General features: G+C 43.4%; 6 protein-coding genes across 6 annotated transcripts; 2 read left to right on the top strand and 4 right to left on the bottom strand.

Moving 5' to 3' along the window:
- Nucleotides 1-498: 498 nt before the first annotated feature.
- Bfra_005413 (uncharacterized protein) lies at nucleotides 499-1,666 on the top strand (the record flags this gene model as incomplete). The annotated part of the gene is made up of 2 exons (XM_037335797.1): nucleotides 499-648; nucleotides 764-1,666. 2 exons carry the CDS (start codon nucleotides 499-501, stop codon nucleotides 1,664-1,666), a joined length of 1,053 nt encoding a protein of 350 aa, XP_037192892.1.
- Nucleotides 1,667-1,853: 187 nt separating this feature from the next.
- Bfra_005412 (uncharacterized protein) lies at nucleotides 1,854-2,558 on the bottom strand (the record flags this gene model as incomplete). The annotated part of the gene is made up of 2 exons (XM_037335796.1): nucleotides 1,854-2,156; nucleotides 2,220-2,558. The coding sequence occupies 2 exons, from the start codon at nucleotides 2,556-2,558 to the stop codon at nucleotides 1,854-1,856; spliced, it is 642 nt and encodes a 213-aa protein (XP_037192891.1).
- A 3,651-nt stretch (nucleotides 2,559-6,209) lies between these two features.
- Bfra_005411 (putative 5-aminolevulinate synthase protein) lies at nucleotides 6,210-8,130 on the top strand (the record flags this gene model as incomplete). Its single annotated transcript, XM_037335795.1, has 2 exons — nucleotides 6,210-6,546; nucleotides 6,617-8,130. 2 exons carry the CDS (start codon nucleotides 6,210-6,212, stop codon nucleotides 8,128-8,130), a joined length of 1,851 nt encoding a protein of 616 aa, XP_037192890.1.
- A 1,580-nt stretch (nucleotides 8,131-9,710) lies between these two features.
- On the bottom strand, nucleotides 9,711-11,327 carry Bfra_005410 (uncharacterized protein; the record flags this gene model as incomplete). Its single annotated transcript, XM_037335794.1, has 1 exon — nucleotides 9,711-11,327. The coding sequence occupies one exon, from the start codon at nucleotides 11,325-11,327 to the stop codon at nucleotides 9,711-9,713; it is 1,617 nt and encodes a 538-aa protein (XP_037192889.1).
- Nucleotides 11,328-14,419: 3,092 nt separating this feature from the next.
- Bfra_005409 (uncharacterized protein) lies at nucleotides 14,420-15,750 on the bottom strand (the record flags this gene model as incomplete). Its single annotated transcript, XM_037335793.1, has 3 exons — nucleotides 14,420-15,160; nucleotides 15,208-15,494; nucleotides 15,537-15,750. 3 exons carry the CDS (start codon nucleotides 15,748-15,750, stop codon nucleotides 14,420-14,422), a joined length of 1,242 nt encoding a protein of 413 aa, XP_037192888.1.
- A 2,826-nt stretch (nucleotides 15,751-18,576) lies between these two features.
- Bfra_005408 (putative serine-threonine rich protein) lies at nucleotides 18,577-20,565 on the bottom strand (the record flags this gene model as incomplete). Its single annotated transcript, XM_037335792.1, has 2 exons — nucleotides 18,577-19,417; nucleotides 19,469-20,565. 2 exons carry the CDS (start codon nucleotides 20,563-20,565, stop codon nucleotides 18,577-18,579), a joined length of 1,938 nt encoding a protein of 645 aa, XP_037192887.1.
- Nucleotides 20,566-20,919: the final 354 nt, after the last annotated feature.

Raw genomic sequence — 20,919 nt, 5'->3', positions numbered from 1 at the left:
TTTCCCTTTGATAGCCCGTGCTTGACAGCCTCTTCTCATTTCTCGATGGATAGATGTCTTCGTCTCATTCCGATTTCATTCCAGCTTCGAGTTCTGATGGCAATGAACAGAAGCTCCTTATAGCTGCACAAGCGCATACTGCACAATGCTTTAGTCCATGGCATTTCTACTGGTGAATAGGAAACCATAAAGCTTTCATGGAATTTACACACTTGTCACGTTCTGTTTCTCTCCTCAAGCCAAACTAGATTGGCAAGACGAACATTTGGGGTGTGGTGGAAATCAATTTTTCTCTATCTAGGTTTACGGGTTGGAAAAGACCTCAACAGGAAGGCGCAATATAGGTGTGATTGTACCTCAGCTTTCGTTCTTATCCTCTGAAGAGATAATCGATTGTTGTTCATAAAATGACTCAACATTTCTCCATCATCAGGTACAACTTCGTACCTTCAATCACGTCAATTTTCTTTTGTCTCACAAAGATATCTCTCCTTCACCATGGGATTCCAGACATACAGCGATAACGCACCCATGCAATTACCGATGCTAAAGCTGAAGCATTATTCCACGTTCTCCTGGAAGGAAGGAACTATTGAGGAGAGGAGATTTACCAAGGAAGAGGTGTTATCACTACAAGTCATTGAAGCGGTGGCGAAGAAACCTGCCCGGCTACTTGGAATAGACTAGTTCTAACTAACTTCTGCTTTTATGTGCGAGCACTAACTAGATGTCAGATTTGGGGACACCGAGTACCATGTTATAGAGCGCTGGTTTGACTTTAAGTATATCTTTTGCGGACAAGATAGCCGATGCCCATATATACCGACGAACTGAAGAAAACGCCGACCGAAGCATATTTCTCAGAGACGCAGCTGTGGATGAGTCTGAAGCTGGGATGAGGAGTAAAAGCAAATTGGCATGCGGTTGGTGTGAGCTGGATCCGTCGGTTTCCATAATGAACAGCGAAAGATCATGGGCCAATCTTTCTGCATTGTTGAAACATCAACATTCTGGGTTCCACGCTCCCAAACCGAGAAACGTATATGACACTATTCATAGTCACGTAGCCGAGCAACACTTAACAATTGAGAAGACTGGCGGCCATCATGAAACTTCAGACACGGTATCACAACGGCCTGTCGAATCCAAGAACACAGATGTGTCCAGTGACGGAGGATCAGAAGACGGAACAGACAAGAGAACCCTCAAGTCACCAAAACGAAGCAGAAACGACGACACGTGGTGCACATGTTTTAGAGACCCAGGATACTCGAACGAGCTTGAACGACCTACTTTCAGCTTCTCAGAAGTAATCACTGATAGATATATGGAGAAAAATCAAAAGCCACGAGGAAACAAGGAAGAATGCACTAGGGCTGTACCGCCAAGTTTTGCATCATCAGAATGGCTTGAGGAAGTTCCATCAGATCACAACTTCTTATCATCAACTGGGCAGGGCATCAAAATCCCTTACCCTATTCACGAGCTTAATGAGACTTCAATTGAGGATTCTGCACCTAGATCAACGACTGGCAAATTTTTTGAGCCTCAGCCAAACCTGATAAACTTCGAAGACACGACGTCTGAAACTCGATCGACAGAAGACTGGCAAGATCCTTGGATGCTCTTCAGAGAAGCTGGCGGTGCGCTATTGGATAGTCTGTAGGAGAAGTCACGATATCGCGGTTACCTTTTGCTTCAATGGTATCCTAGATAGAGATGATGTAATTTCTCAGTATTGAAGACGGCTATGTATGATCTCACATCCATATCACTCTGCATAGATGATGCTTCACATGGTAACATAAATCAGCGACAAGTTACAATATTATTCGTGTGTTCCTAACCAGGCATTACAAATCTTTCAGTGGAGCTTCGCCCTTACCATCGCCATACTTCCTGACAGGTTCCTTTCCAGCAGTACTATCCTCTTTGAAAACTGCAACCTCATCACTGCTCATGTGTTTTGCAACTTGATCTGCCTGCCACTTCTTGAATGAAAAGCCTACACCCTCATGGCTGTAGTCTTTATCATTAGCTTGATCCTTGTGATACTTGACTCGTATGAAATCGCTGTGGACAGTTTCAGGATCAAGAGACAAAGTCACAAGTGCGTTTATTGTGGCAGTTTTTGGAATAATTTTAAAGGTCCATGACTATCCCATTGTTAGAAGTTATTTAGACGTAAATCAAGCTGTTTAGCAATGAATCTTGAATACCTGTTCATTCTTGAATTGGATCACTTCATCGTCGCTTCTTACAACCTGATACCCCTCGTTCTTACTATCCTTGAACAACTTTGGTAGCGCAAACCACTGTCCAGCCATCTTGTACCGATCATTGGCATACACAAACTGGTCATCATATACGCAATCGGGCGTGTATCGTTTGACACGCTCAATGGTCGGTTCGCAGCTATACAGAGCAATTATATCGTCAATGAGTGCTTGGCGAGCGGGAGAAAGAGGGATAGATTTGGAAGGGTCGGGGTGCCAGTCCTCAGTCGAAGAAATTTGGCGAACTTCAAAGTTCTCTCCAGGGGCTGTTGCGGTTGCCATGACTGTATGTGTGGGTATGAGTGATATTTGATTTCTGATTGCTGTTCGGATGAGTATTCAAGAAGTGAGCACTGAATATGGATAGTTGTTTAAGGAAGGAGAAGAAATATTGAAAGCAGTGTTCTTATAGATATTCTGGACAACAGCTAAGTACACAAAGTGCATGTAACGCCACCACTAGCTATGCGTACTTGTATATAATGATGTCAACGTGAAGGAGTCGAACAAATGACATATTGACAATTCTCTACCCGTGTCTTATACAAACATAACGTTTCAATCATCAAGTTGATCATTTGTGCTAGCCCGCCTCTTCAAAGCTATTCAAATTAGGTACTCGTGGAACCAGCGGAATGCTTCAATTCCAGAAGCTCGAAGTGTTGACGTAGTCCATTACTTGGGATGTGGGGTAAGCTCGGGGAAGTGGCGTTCGCTTAGACTTGCAGGTCTGAAAGTCTATGACAAACCCAACATTTGATAAATCTGAATATAACGGACTGATAGATTCGATTCATAAGATCCTGTAAAGAATTATTCAACATAGCTTTGTTTCATGCGAATAGATTTAAATCTGGAAACCCGATCATTAACGGCATCTACGCAAATATAAGCGTCATATAATTGTGAAATTCGAATTCGAACTCGAACTCGCATCTAAAAGAGCTGCGATGCTCGATCTCTCATTTTCACGCTCCCCCATATCTTTTTCTCATCATGGCACTTCCAAACTTTCATAAGTTCATACTTTCTTCCAAATGGAGTGGTGTTCAATAATATATATGTAACCAGTGATCAATTTGGTCCTCTCGCACAGGTACTGTATGTGAAAGTCTCATTTAAACCTTTTCAGAGTAAACTCAGACCAGACTTTCCTCTCTTTGCCTTTTTTTAACATCATTCTCTTCTTAAATTCTATTCATCTCAGTCCTGTTCTATTGTAATCCAAAGTCGTGGTTGGATTCTGCCTCGAAGGAGCTGAGCCGTTCGTAGCACCATCTGATCCCCTCTTTTATTCTCCCACTTGCAATCGGCGCACAAGACACAAGCGCCAGCGTTATGTCTCAAGGGTTGAGACGGGTGAGAGATGATGAAGATTATCGGTAAAGATGCAGCAACTTGAACAGCCCGCTTTGCGATCTGGGGAGAGCATGGAGTAGTAAATAGTGTATTTTTGCGACAGTTGAAAAGATAGGAGAGCATAATGGGACTGGCAAGTGATGTAAAGGTACAATCTTTCGTGACTTTGGTTGTGGGAAGTCCTCAAGGGTCCTGTTGGATGCAGCTTGTGAGCGGAAATGAACTGTCTCCATGGCGAGGAGTTCGTGACATGCCTCTAGCCATTTAGCTTGATCAACGACCCTTCGGGAAATTTGTTAGTACGTATTTAGATTCAGAATGTGCAATCAATAGAGAGTGCCTTTACCGACATGGCAGTTGAACAAGGGGGGGATTTGGTAAGTGGAATTGCAAAATGAACTTCTTTAATTGTTCAAGTAGATCTTGATTACTAATAATCTGTGAATGAAGATTGAGGGAAGCTGATGTTTTCTGCCATTCAAATCATGATTCCATTATAAAATACCATAACTCTGTTTCGAAGCCACGCCACGCACATCCTATCCATCAAACCCAGTTGGCCCAACTCCCGAAGGGGAAGACGAGAGAAATATCACAACCTTCACGCTGACCATCATCCCCGGAAAAGAAATGAAAATTTACTTGCCAATTGTACGACTATGGTTCATAATTTGAACACTTCAATACCTTCAATACTCAACTTCTCCCTCTCCCGCTACAGCTACATTCAAGCAGATGGCAGTATTATCTGTGCGACCTTGTGAATAAATACCGAACCCAACTGCATGTTAGATACACTAAACAGAGTACGTACGTCGCTTTATTTATTGGTCCTGATAAATAAACACAGAATTGCGAGCCCTTAATCCGAACTTGCAGATTCAACGTTCGTGTTAGGCAAGCGATCTTTTCCCGCCCCTAGACGCATGTATGTTGTCAACAGATGGGCGATGTGCCATTCTGACCACTGCATTTAATTGGCTCAACAACACTCAAGCAGTTCAAAGTGGCTGGAGCGGAACGATCACATATGTAAATAAATATCTAACGTTGGAAAAGAGTAATCAACTATGAATGCATCCCATGCAGGCCGTGTAGATACACCGTGTTACTTGATGCGTATTATGTATATTGTTCACTAGAACAGACGGGATACCATCATTCTGCTTTGTGTCCATATCCGACTGTGTTGACTGATGTAGTTCCGTACACAGTCATGGTAAGAATTGATGCGTCACCGCGGGAATTTACTTCCGTGGAGAAAGTTGAGGATCTGTAGGTGGGTATTGGGTGATCTTTGATGGATGTCTGCTTCCTTGTAACGTTTTATTCCGATTGGTGTCGAGACTATTCAAAAGCCTTTGTCTGACGGGGAAGGACAACTGTTGATGAATTGCAGTTTGTTGCCCGTCAATGTTTTTGCATAATTGTCGTCTTTCAAGAAGGACGACATGGCCTAAATTTTGATTGGCTTTTGCAAGCACCGCCATGAAGCAGCCCTACGATATGATTAGATTCTTTAGCATCGCTTCTAGAATTTCTGATGGAAGTACTCGATTGACGCTAGAACTAAGTAGAATTTTAACTTGGCAAGAGTCGAGTACAGAGTTCCAGAATTTTCAAACTATTTTATTTCAAGTCCGAATACGATATGATTGGAAACCCCGGATGTGGATAGCCTTTACTTTAGTTTATGACTACCAGGATACCAAGGGATCTTTGAAACTTTGCGAAGATTCCCGAGAATTGATTTGATTCCAGAGTAGAACTCGGGATTTGAAAATGAAAGTCTCTCCGGTATGAAAGACACGATAAGATATTGAGAAGATTTGCTTTTGATTACTCAAGCTATATATGTGTGTATATATATGTGTGTATATATGTGTGTGTGTATATATCTATATCTATATCTATATCTATATCTATATCTATATCTATATCTATATCTATATCTATATCTATATATACATCTATCTATCTATCGACTAGACAGATGTACTCGTACAAAGGTATGTGCTAAGTAGATAAGTACACATATCCAACTTCGAACCATCTCGAACAACCTCGAGGAGCACAAAGAGAATGTATCAGAGTCATGCTATATACCTATTTTACCCATTTATAAAACAATCATTGTTAGCTCCAAGGGACAATCTTCAAATTACTCAAATAGGTATCAAATACTTTAAATCTTCATTGATTCCATTTAATTGACCAATCATCAATTGCTTATTCCAAATAATCATCCATCGGGGAAAGATTTAATCCATTTCCCGTTACATCGATAATTATAGTTGTGACAGTATTAATTTAGTCAGGGTTCTTTCTTACTGTACTCTACTCTTTCCACCCCTCGGTAAGTTTTTATACAAAGTCCAGTCCTCTGCCGTACATAATAATCTATCATCCCGCCGCTCTGTTCTCTTTTTACTCTTCCAAATAAATTCACTCTTCCCTCAATATTCTTTTCGCTCGTCGCATTTCCTGGTTCAAAGGAAATTTTACGAGGGTCATTGCTCCCAATTCAATTCTTCGAATCCATTGTCGATCCACTCATCGAACAAGCAATTAATTATGGAAGCCGTTCTCAAAGGTCGGGCAATGTGCCCATTTCTTCAAAAGACCTCGCCCGCAACCCTCCGATCCCTTTCGACCTCCGCTCGTCCCCATGCCTCCCCAGGTGGGGGCAGTATGTCCAATCTCCAGACCATTGCTGGTAGATGTCCAGTCATGGGCAAAGCTCTCGCCGTCCAAACCGCAAAGGCCGGAAAGGTTGGATTTGGTGGCGTGACTGCTATGAAGGCCATTCGAGCCTTTTCCGGAAAAGTTAGCACAGGAAAGGCAAAACTTCACACTAGCAGATCCCATGAAGCGAGGGCTGTCGAGGATACTGTGTTTGGTCGTGAAAATGGTATGTATTCTCTTTTCCGAGCCTCCCCCAATTGTTCGTGTCGAGTCATCTTCTAACGTAAGATGAATAGTACCATTTCAACACATCAAGCAAACGCGCCCACCAACTCAAGCTACTCGCCATGACCAATCAAAGGCCCCCAAGTTCGATTACGAAGGATTCTATAACGCGGAATTGGAGAAGAAGCACAAGGACAAGTCATACCGCTACTTCAACAATATCAACCGGTTGGCCAAGGAATTCCCCCGGGCTCACATGGCCGACAAGAATGAGAAAGTGACGGTATGGTGCTCCAACGATTACCTTGGCATGGGCCGGAATCCACAAGTCCTGAAGGCGATGCATGAAACCCTTGATGTATATGGTGCTGGTGCTGGTGGGACTAGAAATATTTCAGGTCATAACCAGCATGCGGTTGGCCTTGAGGCATCAATTGCGAAACTTCATGCTAAGGATGCTGCGCTTGTTTTTACTTCATGCTATGTGGCGAACGATGCGACTCTTGCGACCCTTGGTAGCAAGTTGCCCGATTGTGTATTTTTGTCGGATTCTTTGAATCACGCTTCTATGATTCAGGGCATCAGGCACTCTGGCGCGAAGAAAATGGTCTTCAAGCACAATGATTTGGAGGATTTAGAGGCCAAGTTGGCATCTCTTCCACGTGAAGTTCCTAAGATTATTGCATTCGAATCCGTGTACAGCATGTGCGGCTCAATCGGCCCCATTGAGGGGATTTGCGATTTAGCCGAGAAATACGGCGCACTTACCTTTCTCGATGAAGTCCATGCAGTAGGAATGTATGGACCACACGGCGCTGGTGTAGCAGAACATCTAGACTATGAAGCTCATCTTGCAGGCCGTCCAAAGGGTACCATCATGGACCGCGTGGATATCATCACTGGAACTCTAGGCAAAGCATACGGATGTGTCGGTGGTTATATTGCCGGATCCCACAAGATGGTTGACGCTATCCGATCTCTTGCTGCCGGTTTCATTTTCACCACCTCTCTTCCACCCGCAACCATGGCCGGTGCACAAGCCGCCATTGAATATCAATCGGAATACCAAGGTGACCGCCGCCTTCAACAACTCCATACTCGAGCCGTCAAAGACTCACTTAGCGAGCGCGATATTCCAGTCATCCCTAACCCCTCTCACATTATTCCCGTTCTTGTTGGAAATGCGGAGCTTGCCAAACGTGCATCTGACATGCTTCTTGATGTTCACGGCATTTATGTCCAGTCTATCAATTATCCTACCGTTCCTGTTGGCCAAGAGCGCCTTCGTATCACTCCCACACCAGGCCATGTTCGCGAATATCGTGAACATCTTGTCAATGCCATCGATTCTGTATTCACCGAACTCGGTATCAAACGCACTTCCGAATGGGCCGCCGAAGGTGGTTTTATCGGTGTAGGCGAAGCTGGCAGCGAGGCTCCAGAACCTCTTTGGACCGACCAACAACTTGGCGTGGACCAAATTGTCAAGGAAATGAAGGCCGCTGGTCCAGTGGGTGTCATGGAGGCACTCCTAGAACGCGAGACTAAAGAAACGGCCAAGGCTGTTAGTGCTGCAGCTCATTAGTGCTCTTTCTCTCGACACCATATTTGCGTGTAGAATTGCCGCAAAATTGTGATGGAAATCGGATGAATAAATGCTCCTCGGACCCAAAACCACGATCTTTTTGAGCTTACAATGGATCTTAGACGATAGTTTTAAGACGATAGTTTATATGATGGCATGGATAGTTGTTGATATCACTGGAATTTCTGCGCACGTTAGCTATTTATCTTAGGATGATAGAATATTATTGCGAAAATGATCAAATCTGTATTGACCACTTTTGTCGTACATTACATACTGAGAATCCTATGCGTTGATGTGATTGTGTGTACTATGTAAATCTTCATGAAGTTGTAAAATACAAGATGCTATGCCTAGCTGGCTGCATAGTGTATGAATAAATGTGCCATTATAGAACGTAGACAATTCACATGACAGAACAGGGCCGGCGTTATGTTCTCCAACGCATCATCACAGAACTCATCTCACATCGACTTGTAGGGAAGATATATATGTTGTGCGTCGCATATGGTAGGATGTTACATGCTATGCGTGGCATTATCACCTCTGGTATTGGTAGGTCTTTCTTCGCTAACTACCCACCCTGTAAACCTGCATAACTGGAGTCCCAATATGACAATGTACCTAGATTCTTTTCCTTTCTCGATTCTTTTCTCCACACAAACTCCAGACTGCAAACTCCAAAGTATCTCGATATACAATACTATACTATCCTCACTCCAAGATTACACACAACATAACATACAACCACAATACACACCCATACCCATGTCTCCAAGTCGTCAGATTCCATGTGCCATGTAGATACCTACCTACGTAGCCTAGGTAACCCCCCCTGCGTAATCCGCTAAAACCTAGAGTAAATGTGACTTATACCTTTCATCGCCACCATGATTGACTATCTTCCTGGAGCAAATCATAAATAGAGTTAGTAATCACCAGAACATCACCAGAATGCACATACAAACACGCACGATATAACAACCAAACGCCAGGTATCCCTTTTCCGATTCATCTATTGACAACACCTATCTAGATATATGTTGCTATCCGCGGCCATCCATTCTGTACCTCTAGTCCCAAAATCAAAACCAATCGAGGCCACGGGAAGTTTTATCATCCACCTCCATGACCTCGCTTAAAGAACGTATCATGCACCGCGCAGAAATTCGCACAACTCCTGTTACTATGCTGTTTCACCCCCGTAGCCGTGAGCCATAATGAGCAGAGCAAATGCCATTTTGTATGCCAAGAAACACATCCAAGTTCAGCTCCAAGAAAATGTCCAAAGGTTGAGAGTGCAGCTAATCATAAGCAACACTGTGAAGCTAGCCATCCAATGGGTAGCAGAGTGCATGAGAGACATGCAAACCAAAAAAAGAAGAAAGAAAAAAATATCAGGAACAAGAAGGGGTATAATAAAGACTGCTATTGAGTCCGTTGGTTGGTCATTGTCGTCATTGGTGTATTTATTTTTTGGTCGTTCTTGTAGATTTCATCATCCTGGTGATGCCCAAGTCGAAACCAGCTTTCTTTCAAGCTGGTTGATAATATATGTATGTTTTTGTCAATTGTCCTCCTCATAATCCAGACCTGACAGGAAATAGACCTCCGCATATGTCTAACGCCCCTTCAATCTCTCCTTCCATTACATTGACTCTGTCTTTCAGAGTCTTATTTTCAGCTCTTAGTAAGCCCACAGTGTCCCATGCCATCGATGCTCCCTGACCACTACAATTTGCGCATCCGTTTGTAGGACTTGATTCGCCAGAGCCAATACCTAGCATTTTCTTGAAAGCTGAAGTTTGAGGTTTTGGTTTGGCGGGAACGACTATCGTAGGATTATTGTTAATTTGAGCATCCTTTTGTAAAGCCCCAACACGTCCAAACGATGAAGGAACATCAGGCGTGCTGTCCCTCGTACTATCTTTGGTTGTCATGACAGTCGAGACTGTAAGTGTGGGACTTCGGCTTCTCGAGAAGACACTTTCACCTCCGCCACTTGCCATATCATCATCACTTTCGCCGCTCAAGTCAGCACTCCCTGCACTTTTCCTCCATTTAGCTCTTATATCTGGGGGAATGCCTAGATCTTCTTCTCCCGCCGTCGAACAACAGCTCGCACGATGTTGTGAAATCCTCGCTTCTTCTTCCCTCCTTTTTGTCTGAGCATTAAACTGATCTCTCTCTTCCACGCGAGCCAGTTTCTCCTCGGCAAGTTGGTTTACTAATTCCTCTATCGTGGTATCTTGTTCATTGAATTTCTTGACCATATCTTCTAGTTGAAGTTTGAGAAATTTGGCGCGAGTCTCGGCCTCTTCCAGTTCCTCTTCTTGTGCATCCTTTTCAGCTCTCGTTTCATTGTATTGAATAGTGCGAAGTTTGTATACGTTTTGGAGTTTTTGTATGACGCCCTCGGCATTAACGCGAAGGTTCTTGAAGGCAGCAGGGGAGAAAGTGTCGATTTGACCGGATGGAAATAGTGAAGATTGGATATCGAGATTGATATACTCGTCATTGTCCAGATCTGAAGGTAGTTGAATTGGTTGTGCAGGAGCCTTTGAAGAAGATAAGAAACCAAAGACGCCGGTTGATTTCGCAGGAGTAGAGTTGGAATCGAGGACAGGGAGAGTTCCCCTTCTTTCGAGCTTTCGATTGGGCGAAGGCTCTCTAGCAGATGCCTTTTTCGAGTCCAGTTCATCTTGTTCCGATCCTGTAACTTCTGAAGCCGAAGATCCCCCAAACCAACCACTTTTCCTTGTGGTAACTCTTGCTCGACCACCTTTATCTCCAGTCAACGACGCCATGTATTCGAATGGTAGATCCTCCTTGGTTGGTGAATTATCTGCCGATCCGTTGGTAGCTTGGAAAGTCTGACGCGTACTCCAGGAAGGTAATAATTGTGAGAGGGAGCGTTGGTGTGTTCGAGCTGGTCGCGGAGGAGTTGTTCCTTCATTAGCCGTTGATGGAGTATTCCTCGCAGTGAGGGCCGCAGTCGCAGGTAAGGGAGCAGGTGCTTCGATCTTGTTTTGGTTTGTTCCTCCAGATACCTCATCTGCAAATTGGGTCTCCGCCCATGCTGTCTTTAATGTTGAGACCGTTCGAGCTGTATCTGGGGTTAAGGAATGTGTTCGTCGATGTGTTTGGGGCTGTATCTTGCCCTGTGCTGCAGGGACAGGAGATTGGAGATTTGGCATAATGAAATTCTCGGCATAAACTTGTCTCGGATGCTCTTGCCGTTTATATCTAATCTGTTATTGGTACCGAGTATGAATAATAAATAACCTTGCTCCCTTCCTTCTTCATGCGAGGAAATGAAGGGTCGAGTGATGTGCCTTCAAAGGATCATCCAAGTATGGTTCCGTCAGAGTTGTGTGTTACGAATGTCGATGAGACAAATATCAATGATACTGACATGTAATGTCTCCAGGCAAGATCTAGATAAGTAGAAATGAAGATTTCGAATATATTCCCTCGTGCTGTGCACAAGAATTCTGAAAGTGTATCTTAGAGTTTCGATAACCGTGGTAGCTTGAGAAAGGGACGGGATATAGGACCCGACCCCCTGGTTAGATTACTAGATTTCTTTTGGTAGGGTTGTAGTGAGTGGGGTTATATGAACGAACTTATCTCTTCTGGTCTGAAGAATGGGTTAAAGTAATGAAACAGCCGTTAACTTTTAAGTCATGAGATGTTTTTAGGTTCAACCCGATGGATATGATTTGTGTATTTGTGGCTAGATACAAAGCCAAATACAAAACACAGATAGACACCTCGGTAGCAGTAATAGATTGGTGTCTAATCTAAAGTTACAATCATCTCAAGAGACACAAAAGAAAGCTAAACTAGTAGTTGGCAAATGGTACTGTCAACGCATCTTGTATGTACGAAGTACGATGTACAAAATAATGGTGGTTGGTTGTTTGGTGGAATGTATGTGTAGGAGCTTGAGCTTGGCTTGGGCATCTCGAGCCTCAAGGACATCCACATCACGTAAATGCGCATATTGCGCGACCATAGAAAAATGATGAGAGGTTGGTGAATCACAATCAAGGATTGAGGATTGTAACTACAGTACGTACCTAGGTAAGTATTGATATTGCAATGATAATGGCAATTTATGAAGAACCAATATATGCACAGATAGTTCAAACATTTCTATTGAAAATATGTATTACTCTGGTATTAATGTTGGGTATAGTACGAATGTTATTCAGAGTTTATTAGATGGGTGGCACTTGAAAGCTTGGACTGTTAGTCGCAGGGAGACTCGGTTCATCCCTTCACTAAATCACTCCAACATTCCTCGGCGTTGGAAAGGTCCTTTCAAATTTCATCTCAAAGCTCCTGTTACGTATGCACGATATCAGATTATCATCATGGCGGAAAGTGTTTTTGAAGATCCTTCACAATCATCGTTTCGTTGTGGTGTATCATCTCTCGACGGTACGCTGGAGAACATGTCATTCACTCGCCAATTGTACGACATCTAAGTCCGTTTACATCTACTCCGTACACACACAAAGTACAAATCTAGCCTCTGTATAGAAAAGTGCTCGTACGAAAGTAGTCATTCTGATCCCGCCTCACTGGGTCGATACTGCAGGACGCAACTGAGATATGCAACAAATGCTGCAAGAATCTGGCAACGCAAAACCATAGCCTTGAACTAATTGCACAAGAAGATAACCGAGTAGTTGAGCCGACCAAACTTTGAGTTACTCAATGCACTAGGTTATACACAATCGTGATGATGCATGAAGATGACCTTAGTGTCCGTGGGCTATTAGCAGATAGTAGTTAACAGTGAGGCAGATAGTTAGCAGAATATATCTCATCGCTTCTTCGTCAATTATCGTACGGTACTGTGTATATCAGAGGAAGAAGCCGATATGAACACCAAAGACTCAATCTTTGCATTTCTGTCGCATAAATCTCGGCTTTTCCCATCCCAGCCACTCCCAGCCAATCTAATCTCTCTTCCTCCTCATCCAGCCCCCTAAAAATAGTCCTTGCCACTACCAACACAGTAAGGCGCTTCTTTTCATGCAGGACTAAAACTACAATATCGTCAAGACATGCAACAAATATTCAGCAGCGTCACTCAAGATATGCAACAAATGTTTTAGTCCTTTCTATGAGTGATATCATGTGATTAGCATTGTTTTTTCTTTTCCTCATTCCTTATTGCTCATCTCTTATATCTTTGGTGCGGATCACAGTCTATTACATTAACAACAATCATAATGTTCAAAGCATACTGGAATGATGGAAAAGAGGACTGCCACCAGAGAATACTGCACGTGCGCAGCCTGTGCTGGAAGTTTTGTTGCAGGTCTTAAAATGGGTACTTGCATAATCTGACAGGGACATCTTGCATAATCTCGGACTGAAATGTTAATTGTGTCACAGTGCGGAGTTCGTCCGATGTTTCCTCACAAAAGCTTGAACAAAACGTCTGCTTCAAGTGAATACATGTATCAAGTAAGTACGAGTGAACTAAATGTTATCCGCCAGGCAATGTCTTGGTGGCTATGGTCTGAATACCTCTAATGCAGAAGTACAACCATGGAACACACGTATCACTTACCCGAGATATACTTATCATTTCAAAGAATGATGTTGTTACAGCTCCCAAGCTGCCAGAAAGTAAATCTGGATGTTCGCTATTTGGAGGTTTCCTCTCGAGGAGAACGCTCTATCGTATAAGCGACGATGAGAACCATAATTGATGTTCTCTGATTAGTGAGACTTCTTATTGGAATCCCCGGACTCAAGATCCGATCATCGATGGATAAACATGGGAAATTAAATGTCTCAAAAGGTTATGATATCTTGCATTCTCATTTTGTGTGTTTAAGATATTATTATTATTGAGGAGATGAACTATGTAGCAAACAGCCAGACCTGTTATGGCTGACTGAGAGAGAAATATTCTATTGTGAGCTACTTCAATTCTCCACTGTTCACTCTGGACATTAACGACGACGACTGCTAGGCCCGCCTTGAGATAGACTCATAAGACAAGTTGCGTGGGAGATACAATACAGCGCTATGAATTCCAAAAAATTCCAAAAATTTCCAAAAAATCAAAAGAAGCACCAGTGGTCACCATAAATGCTCACAACACATTCCACCCACCGAATTCGCCAGTACCATATGCTTATGGCTACCTAAACTCGAAAAAAGCTACTCTCGCTTGCTCTCAACATCAGTATTGTCACTGCCTTTATGTATTGTGTTCCTCATGGGACCAGCCTCGAGGACCGTGAAGTATCTCTTTGGTCGATCACCAGAAGTTGCTTTCCGGAGTCGATCCATTCACCACCATCGGTGATTTCACCTTTGTATCTGTCTCTGTCTTGGATCGCGCTGCTACTGCGGCTACTGCAGCTACAGTACTCGATCTGGCTGCTAAAACTCCATCCCTTTCTCTTTCTTCCATTGTCTGGATCTTTCTCCCCCTGATCTCCTTGGGTCTCCCCGACTTCTTTCCCTGAGATGCCATAGGTCTTGCTTTGGAGGGTTTGATATCTTGCCGCCGTTCTCTGGGCTCTGCACCTTCCTTTGCAAGCTTTGCCCGCAGAACCTTTCCACAAAACACCACACCGTCAAGCATTTCCACCATAGCCTGGGCCATGTTATGCGTGTGGAAAGTCAGGAAAGTATGACACTTTTGCCTCCCATCTGGATGCTTTTCGATAATCATATTGCGTAGAGCATCAAGAGGGTTCTCGGTGGATAGACTGCCGCGATATTCCGATTTTATGACATTGTACAAGTAAGTTTCTAGATAAGAAGTCGATGTTTCTCGAGGAAGCTGGGTAATGATGACTTTGCTTCTTACAATTTTCATTTTGTCGGATCGTTGAGTTATGTAAGAAATAGGAGGAGATGCTGCGAATGATTGTGAAGATGGTTGTATGTATACTGGTGTATCTGGTGCCATATCACCGGCATACAACATAGATGGATAGGTGAGCGGTACTGGCACATTTGGATACATTTCAATACTTTGTATCTGTTGAATCTGAGCCTGTTAACTTATGTCATGGCAATGAGTTTGGGAAGTTCTACCTGAGTCAAGCCTCGATCATTAAATTTGGCTGATGTAGAAGTAGAGATATATGTGCTTTCGGTTAAAGGAGCCATTTGAATGAATGGTATCTGTTGAATTGGCATTGCAGACGCTGGTGACACCGAAGATGTTGGTGTTGGGAGTGCCATTCTTGTCCTTGACACATTTCCGCAGGAGTTTGAGGTGGTCCACGGGACAGCAAGATCCCGCACTTGAATCGGCTTCGTTTCATTGCGGCCATCTGCACACAACGCTCGATTTCCCATAGTTCCACCTTGTAAATGCTCTACGGATGTTAGTCCTATCTCTTCATAATTGAAGAACTTACGGAGTGCTTTAAGAAAGTCCTCCTTTCCACGCACTGTCACCCACCCACAAGTTGACCCTGGATATACCTGCGCATGTTCGATTGCAAGACAATGTCCCTCAGAATCATGTTTTCGTGCGAAGTCTTTTAGAATTTGCCATGTGCATGACCATGGGAGGTTGCTGACCAAAATATAGTATAAGCCAGTTACATCACCGGGTAAAACTTGAGGCATGATGTTTGATATGGAAATTTGATAGTAAGATTCAAGATGGACGGATGTCAAGAAAGATTTGTTTCGAATAAGAAAATTGTGCGTAGGCTACAGTGATTTTAGGGGGCTGTGACTTTGGGGTATATTTAACATTTGATGAGTTATTAAAGGAAGCCTTGATGTTAATTACTCGATCAAAAGATTCTAGGCATTCACTGCAAAAGGCCTAATGGGGCCAGAAATAGATAGAATAACAGGACTCAGAATTAAGAAGAGCAAACGAACTCTTGCAGCAATTTTTGTCGATTACCTGTCAATCTCTCAAACAATTTATCAGCTTCTTGTGAGGCAGAGATGGATTGCTATCTATCTGCAAGTGGAAAGCGGAATTAGACATAATTGTCAGCTGCGATGTTGTCAAAAAGGCGGTATCCCAGAGTAATGGTTCGAAAAAGAAGATGAAGAAAAAAAAGTTTGAGATGGATTGATCCATGAAAGTACCTGTGTAACGTAAGGTTGGAGTCGACAAAAGAAAAGCTTCAGATTCAAATTTTGATTCAGATACTCCACATGTCTGCCTGCCATCCTGCGTCTTTCCGGGGTCATTAACTATCTATCCCATCTTTTTTGCGTGATTGGAGAACAAATCAACGATACGCCGGGAGATATATACATCTCTAAGATACCAAGACTCTGAATGAATGGGAACTTCCATATCAGTGGTGCGCCTTCTCCGAATTTCCATCATGCTTCCCGAACGCATATGAGTCTTGGAAATGTGTGGAGGCTTGGATAACCAAAATAGATAGAGGCGATGGAGAAGTTGCAATTGCCATTGAAAGAGACCCAGGGCATGCGTACTGTCACAGACTCTGCGACATGAGTTAGTTTGTAGTGGCGCAGCCGACCCTCTACTTGTTTCGACATCGATTTTCCAACTGGTCCTGAATATTGAACTTTCCCTTAGAAAACGGCTTCGAGGATACTGACTTGAATTTTTCGAATTCAGCTTGAAGAAGTTACTAGGGGTAATGCAGAGATCCTTAGTAACGGCCCCTATTTTCGAGGGCCCCTTTCCTGCGAATTTTGAATCGTTAAGCTCACGTAGATATCGACTTTTCGAGAATCTCCCTCTGGTCCAGCCAGGTGGTGTATAGCCAGATATTCTTTGTGTAACTGAGGATACATCTGCCGTTTAACTTCAACGCTTTACATTGACTGCGGCAAGTACGGCGATGCCGCGATTGGTGGATGTTTGGCATATATATTAAATCAAAGGCCCAACCAAGATAGAGTGATTAGCCACCAACCCGGATCAGGAACTCAGGGTTCTACATGACACCACCAAGCCATAACAAGAACCAGGTTGTCAGCATGGCAACATGGGACTGCAGACGCAGTCACAAAGGCAAACATACACGTATAATATATTTGGCCCTCACTTTTAGAGAAGATTGTTGTGTGAAAGCTTCCCCTACAATTCAAAGAATATTCCGAGCACTTTCTAGCTCTTTAGTAAATTCATAAGATTAAATTTCTGAATGAATCAAAGGATAGTGATACCTTGGGTTTTCAAATAACAAGATATCTCAATCCAGAAAGTATAAAACGATCGGAACAAATTTGGATCCAACTTCGAAATTTATGTTTTAGATATCTTTCATGATTATTGTGAGTACGATATTCGGCTATTTTGTCTGGTCGCAAGACTTAAATTCATGCAACTGATGATCACCCCTACGGTTTTCTAGGAAAGCTTAAAGGACTGGAGAAATATACATGCATGTAGGAGAAGACGCAGGGAAGACACAAGTACAATCGATCGAAGATTTTTACCACAGGCATGCATGCGTGCATGCATGTGTAACATGAAAAATGGCTGGCTTGCAGCGAATTGATGGGCTGCCAATGGAAGACTCCAAAACGATTTGATTAGATACGATGTGAACTTGGCATGAATTGTGCGTCTATTGATGCAATAGCTTTTAGCCCTACAGAATGTGTCGAGAATTTCTTCCCCGCGCAGAGACACAGCATACTTGAACTTTCTGGAGGGATGGGGTTCAGGAAACAATTTTACGGGTAGTCACGTATCAGAGTCGGTCAATAGGATGTAGTCCGAAGCGATTAGGGCCTTGAGGAGTCATTCATAAATAGTCATCGATATCAGTACATATCAAATGCAAAATGTCTTTGTTAGGTTTTCATTGGCTTGACACAATTGAGAACAAAGACAAAGTGAAAAGGGTTGAATTCTGATCGAAGACAGCTAAAAGTACCAGAATGAATCTTTTCAGGGGGTTTCAACTCGACAATCTATCGACTTGAGGGGTACTTCCTTTGGACTACTTGAGGATTTTGGTATCATTCTTATTTGCTAGACAATTTGAGCGATATGATATTCGGATATTGTTCAAGGTTGAGGGTATCAGGGAATTTATGGATATCGAGCAACCAGGAACGTTGACATCATTTGCTTGATTTATAGGTCTTTCAATATTTGATTAATCTGAGGACATGCGTATCATTTGGCCATATCTATTTGTTTATGACACTTGAAGCCTGTGGCTGTCCTAATCGACAACACTTAGCATTACCGGGATATGAACAGCAAAACCATGAGAGAGAATTCTGGTAGGTAACACATACATTGGTAGTACAGCATAAAAAAAAGCCTCATTTTCGAAATCAATTCTACATAACGCATACACGAAATACAAGGGCAAGGGCCAAAGAAGAAAGTAACATCAATCAAATCCAATTCTGCCTGCACCTGCGCCCGCGCCACTGAGCTTCTTAGCTCTCAAAATATGCAATCCTCCTCCTGACTTCTATCAAACCTTCAATTTACGCTCGATAGGGTTGAGCGACATATGAAGCGACGGGAGTAGAGAAGCTGTAGGGAACATAACCGTGAATTGAAGAAGTAGTGGTGATGGTCGAACTAGAACTGCTGGTGGTCGAGTGTGAAGACGAACTTGAACTGCTAGTAGTTGAGTGTGACGATGAGCTAGTTTTGCTTGTGACTGAAGACGAGCTGCTTGAGACGATATTTGTCTTCGCGCTGCCCGTTGAAGATGCATGGCCACTGCCGCTAATACTTCCAGTTGGTCTGAAGGAACCCGATGAGTGTGGACGCCCGGAGCTGCGAATGCTGCCTGATGGTTTGATACTACCAGATGGCTTGATACTACCAGATGGCTTGATACTACCAGATGGCTTGATACTACCAGATGGCTTGATACTACCAGATGGCTTGATACTACCAGATGGCTTGATACTACCAGATGGCTTGACACTGCCAGATGGTTTAAAAGTGCCGGATGGTAGTGCGAACCCTGTTCCCGTCTCGATATGATGTACCCCAGTTCCAGTGCCAATAGTTGTTTTTGGCCCACCAGTAGAAAATGGTGCTTTTGATGAGCCGGTCACGCTAATGCCCAACTCAGAGTGCGCGGATGTAGGTCGGACACTGCCGGATGGGAAGCCATATGAGTAAGTGCCGTTGCGAGAATATGGAAGGCCTGTGCCTCTAACCGTACCGGTCGAATATGCTGTTCCAGTCGGTGCATGGCTTGTGGTGGTAGTCTTCTTACCCTTGGCAGCAGATACGAATCCGTCATACTGAGCCTTCGATTTAGGATTGATGGCAAACACCATGCCTGACTCACACTCATTCTTTTGACGACTAAGACAACATTAGTGAGAGTGATGAAATCTGTAACGGGCCGATACATACCTGAAGAAAAACAGTGGGTTCGTGGCGTTTGTAACGGGGAAGTCGACAAATGTAGTCATGTTTTTAGCCAGAACGGGCTTGAACCCCGAATCGTAGACACCATTCATAAAGCAAGGAGCCGCGATATCACAAGAAGTTACGGTGTGATTGGTTGGGTAAAAATTGAAGCGCACGGTATCTCCTTCCTCCGCATCAATGTATTGAGGAGAGAAAGAGAGAGTGCCATTTTGGCCAATTGAGACAACATGCGTCGGCTTGGTTGGCTTTCCGGTTCCAGTGGGTTTGTATGAGACGCTGATTCCTGTTCTAATACTACCCGTTGGATAGATAGGCTCGCTTCCGTTTCCAAACGAATATGGTGGTCCTGTAGGCTTACCAGTAGATGTCACTTTGCTGGTCTTGGTTCCAAGAAGACTTTCCGAGTGTGTAGGTGGGAGACTGGGCGTGGAAGTAGCACTGGCAATCTTGGTTATTGTAACTGTGCTGGCTTCACCGTAGACATCAATCGTGACATCAACAGTGATGATCTGAACTACAATTATTTCTCCTCCTGACCCATAAACAACCTCTGTGCAGTCATAAGTTGTAGCACCAGTAGGACAGACTTGAACTGTTGAAACCCCTGATATCACGTTTACTTGTGTAACGGCTCCGGTAGAACCGGCCGAGGGAAGGGGTGTGACCTGAACTCCCAGAAGCGATCCTGTTCCACTTATAATAGGAGTAGAAGTTTTGAACACCTTCAAAGATGTCGATGTGGAAGTGGAGCCTCCTCCAATAACCGTTCCTCCATTATTGACTGTAATAGTTTGGGCAGGGGCTGTAATAGTTTGAGCAGGTGCTGTGATGGTAACTGGCGTGGGAGCAGATCCGCCTCCAAGTGTGACAGTCTGATATATTGTTGTACCAGATTCCTCTGCTTCGCCGTACCCTCCACCTCCTCCAAGAGTAACAGTGGATGTTACGAATGAAGGTTCTGTGACAGTTATAGTAGTGGGCTGATAGATTGTGGTTGTCACAGGAGAACAGTTAGCATCTGGAGATGCAGCCCCGATTCCAGAAAGGAGAGAAAGAGCAGCTGCGCGTGAGAACTTCATGATGGATATATGAATAATAAAACGTTAAAAACCCCCCAAAAATAATGCAAGAAAAACGAACTGGTAAGGACCGTAAAGGGAAAACTTCCCAAAAGACAAGATTTTTGAAAGAAAAGAAAGACTGGGCTGAACTTGGAACTTCAAAAAATGGCAGATACAGCCAGTTATACGAAATGGCTTCAATGGCATCATGGCCGAAAGACAGTGCCACAGTATGGGATTTTGGCTCTGAAAGTTACATGCTGCGCAAAAAAGCATGTCATGATTCTGGGGAGATTACAGTCTGTGGGATCTCAAGGTAGCTATACTCTGTAGATTACTTCAACACAGGATCGGTAAAAATATTAAATTACG

Source organism: Botrytis fragariae, assembly GCF_013461495.1.
Source record: "Botrytis fragariae strain BVB16 chromosome Unknown tig00000054, whole genome shotgun sequence".
Lineage (NCBI taxonomy): Eukaryota > Fungi > Ascomycota > Leotiomycetes > Helotiales > Sclerotiniaceae > Botrytis > Botrytis fragariae.
Note: the sequence above shows the minus strand (reverse complement) of the source record. Positions and strands in the feature narration are given on the sequence as shown.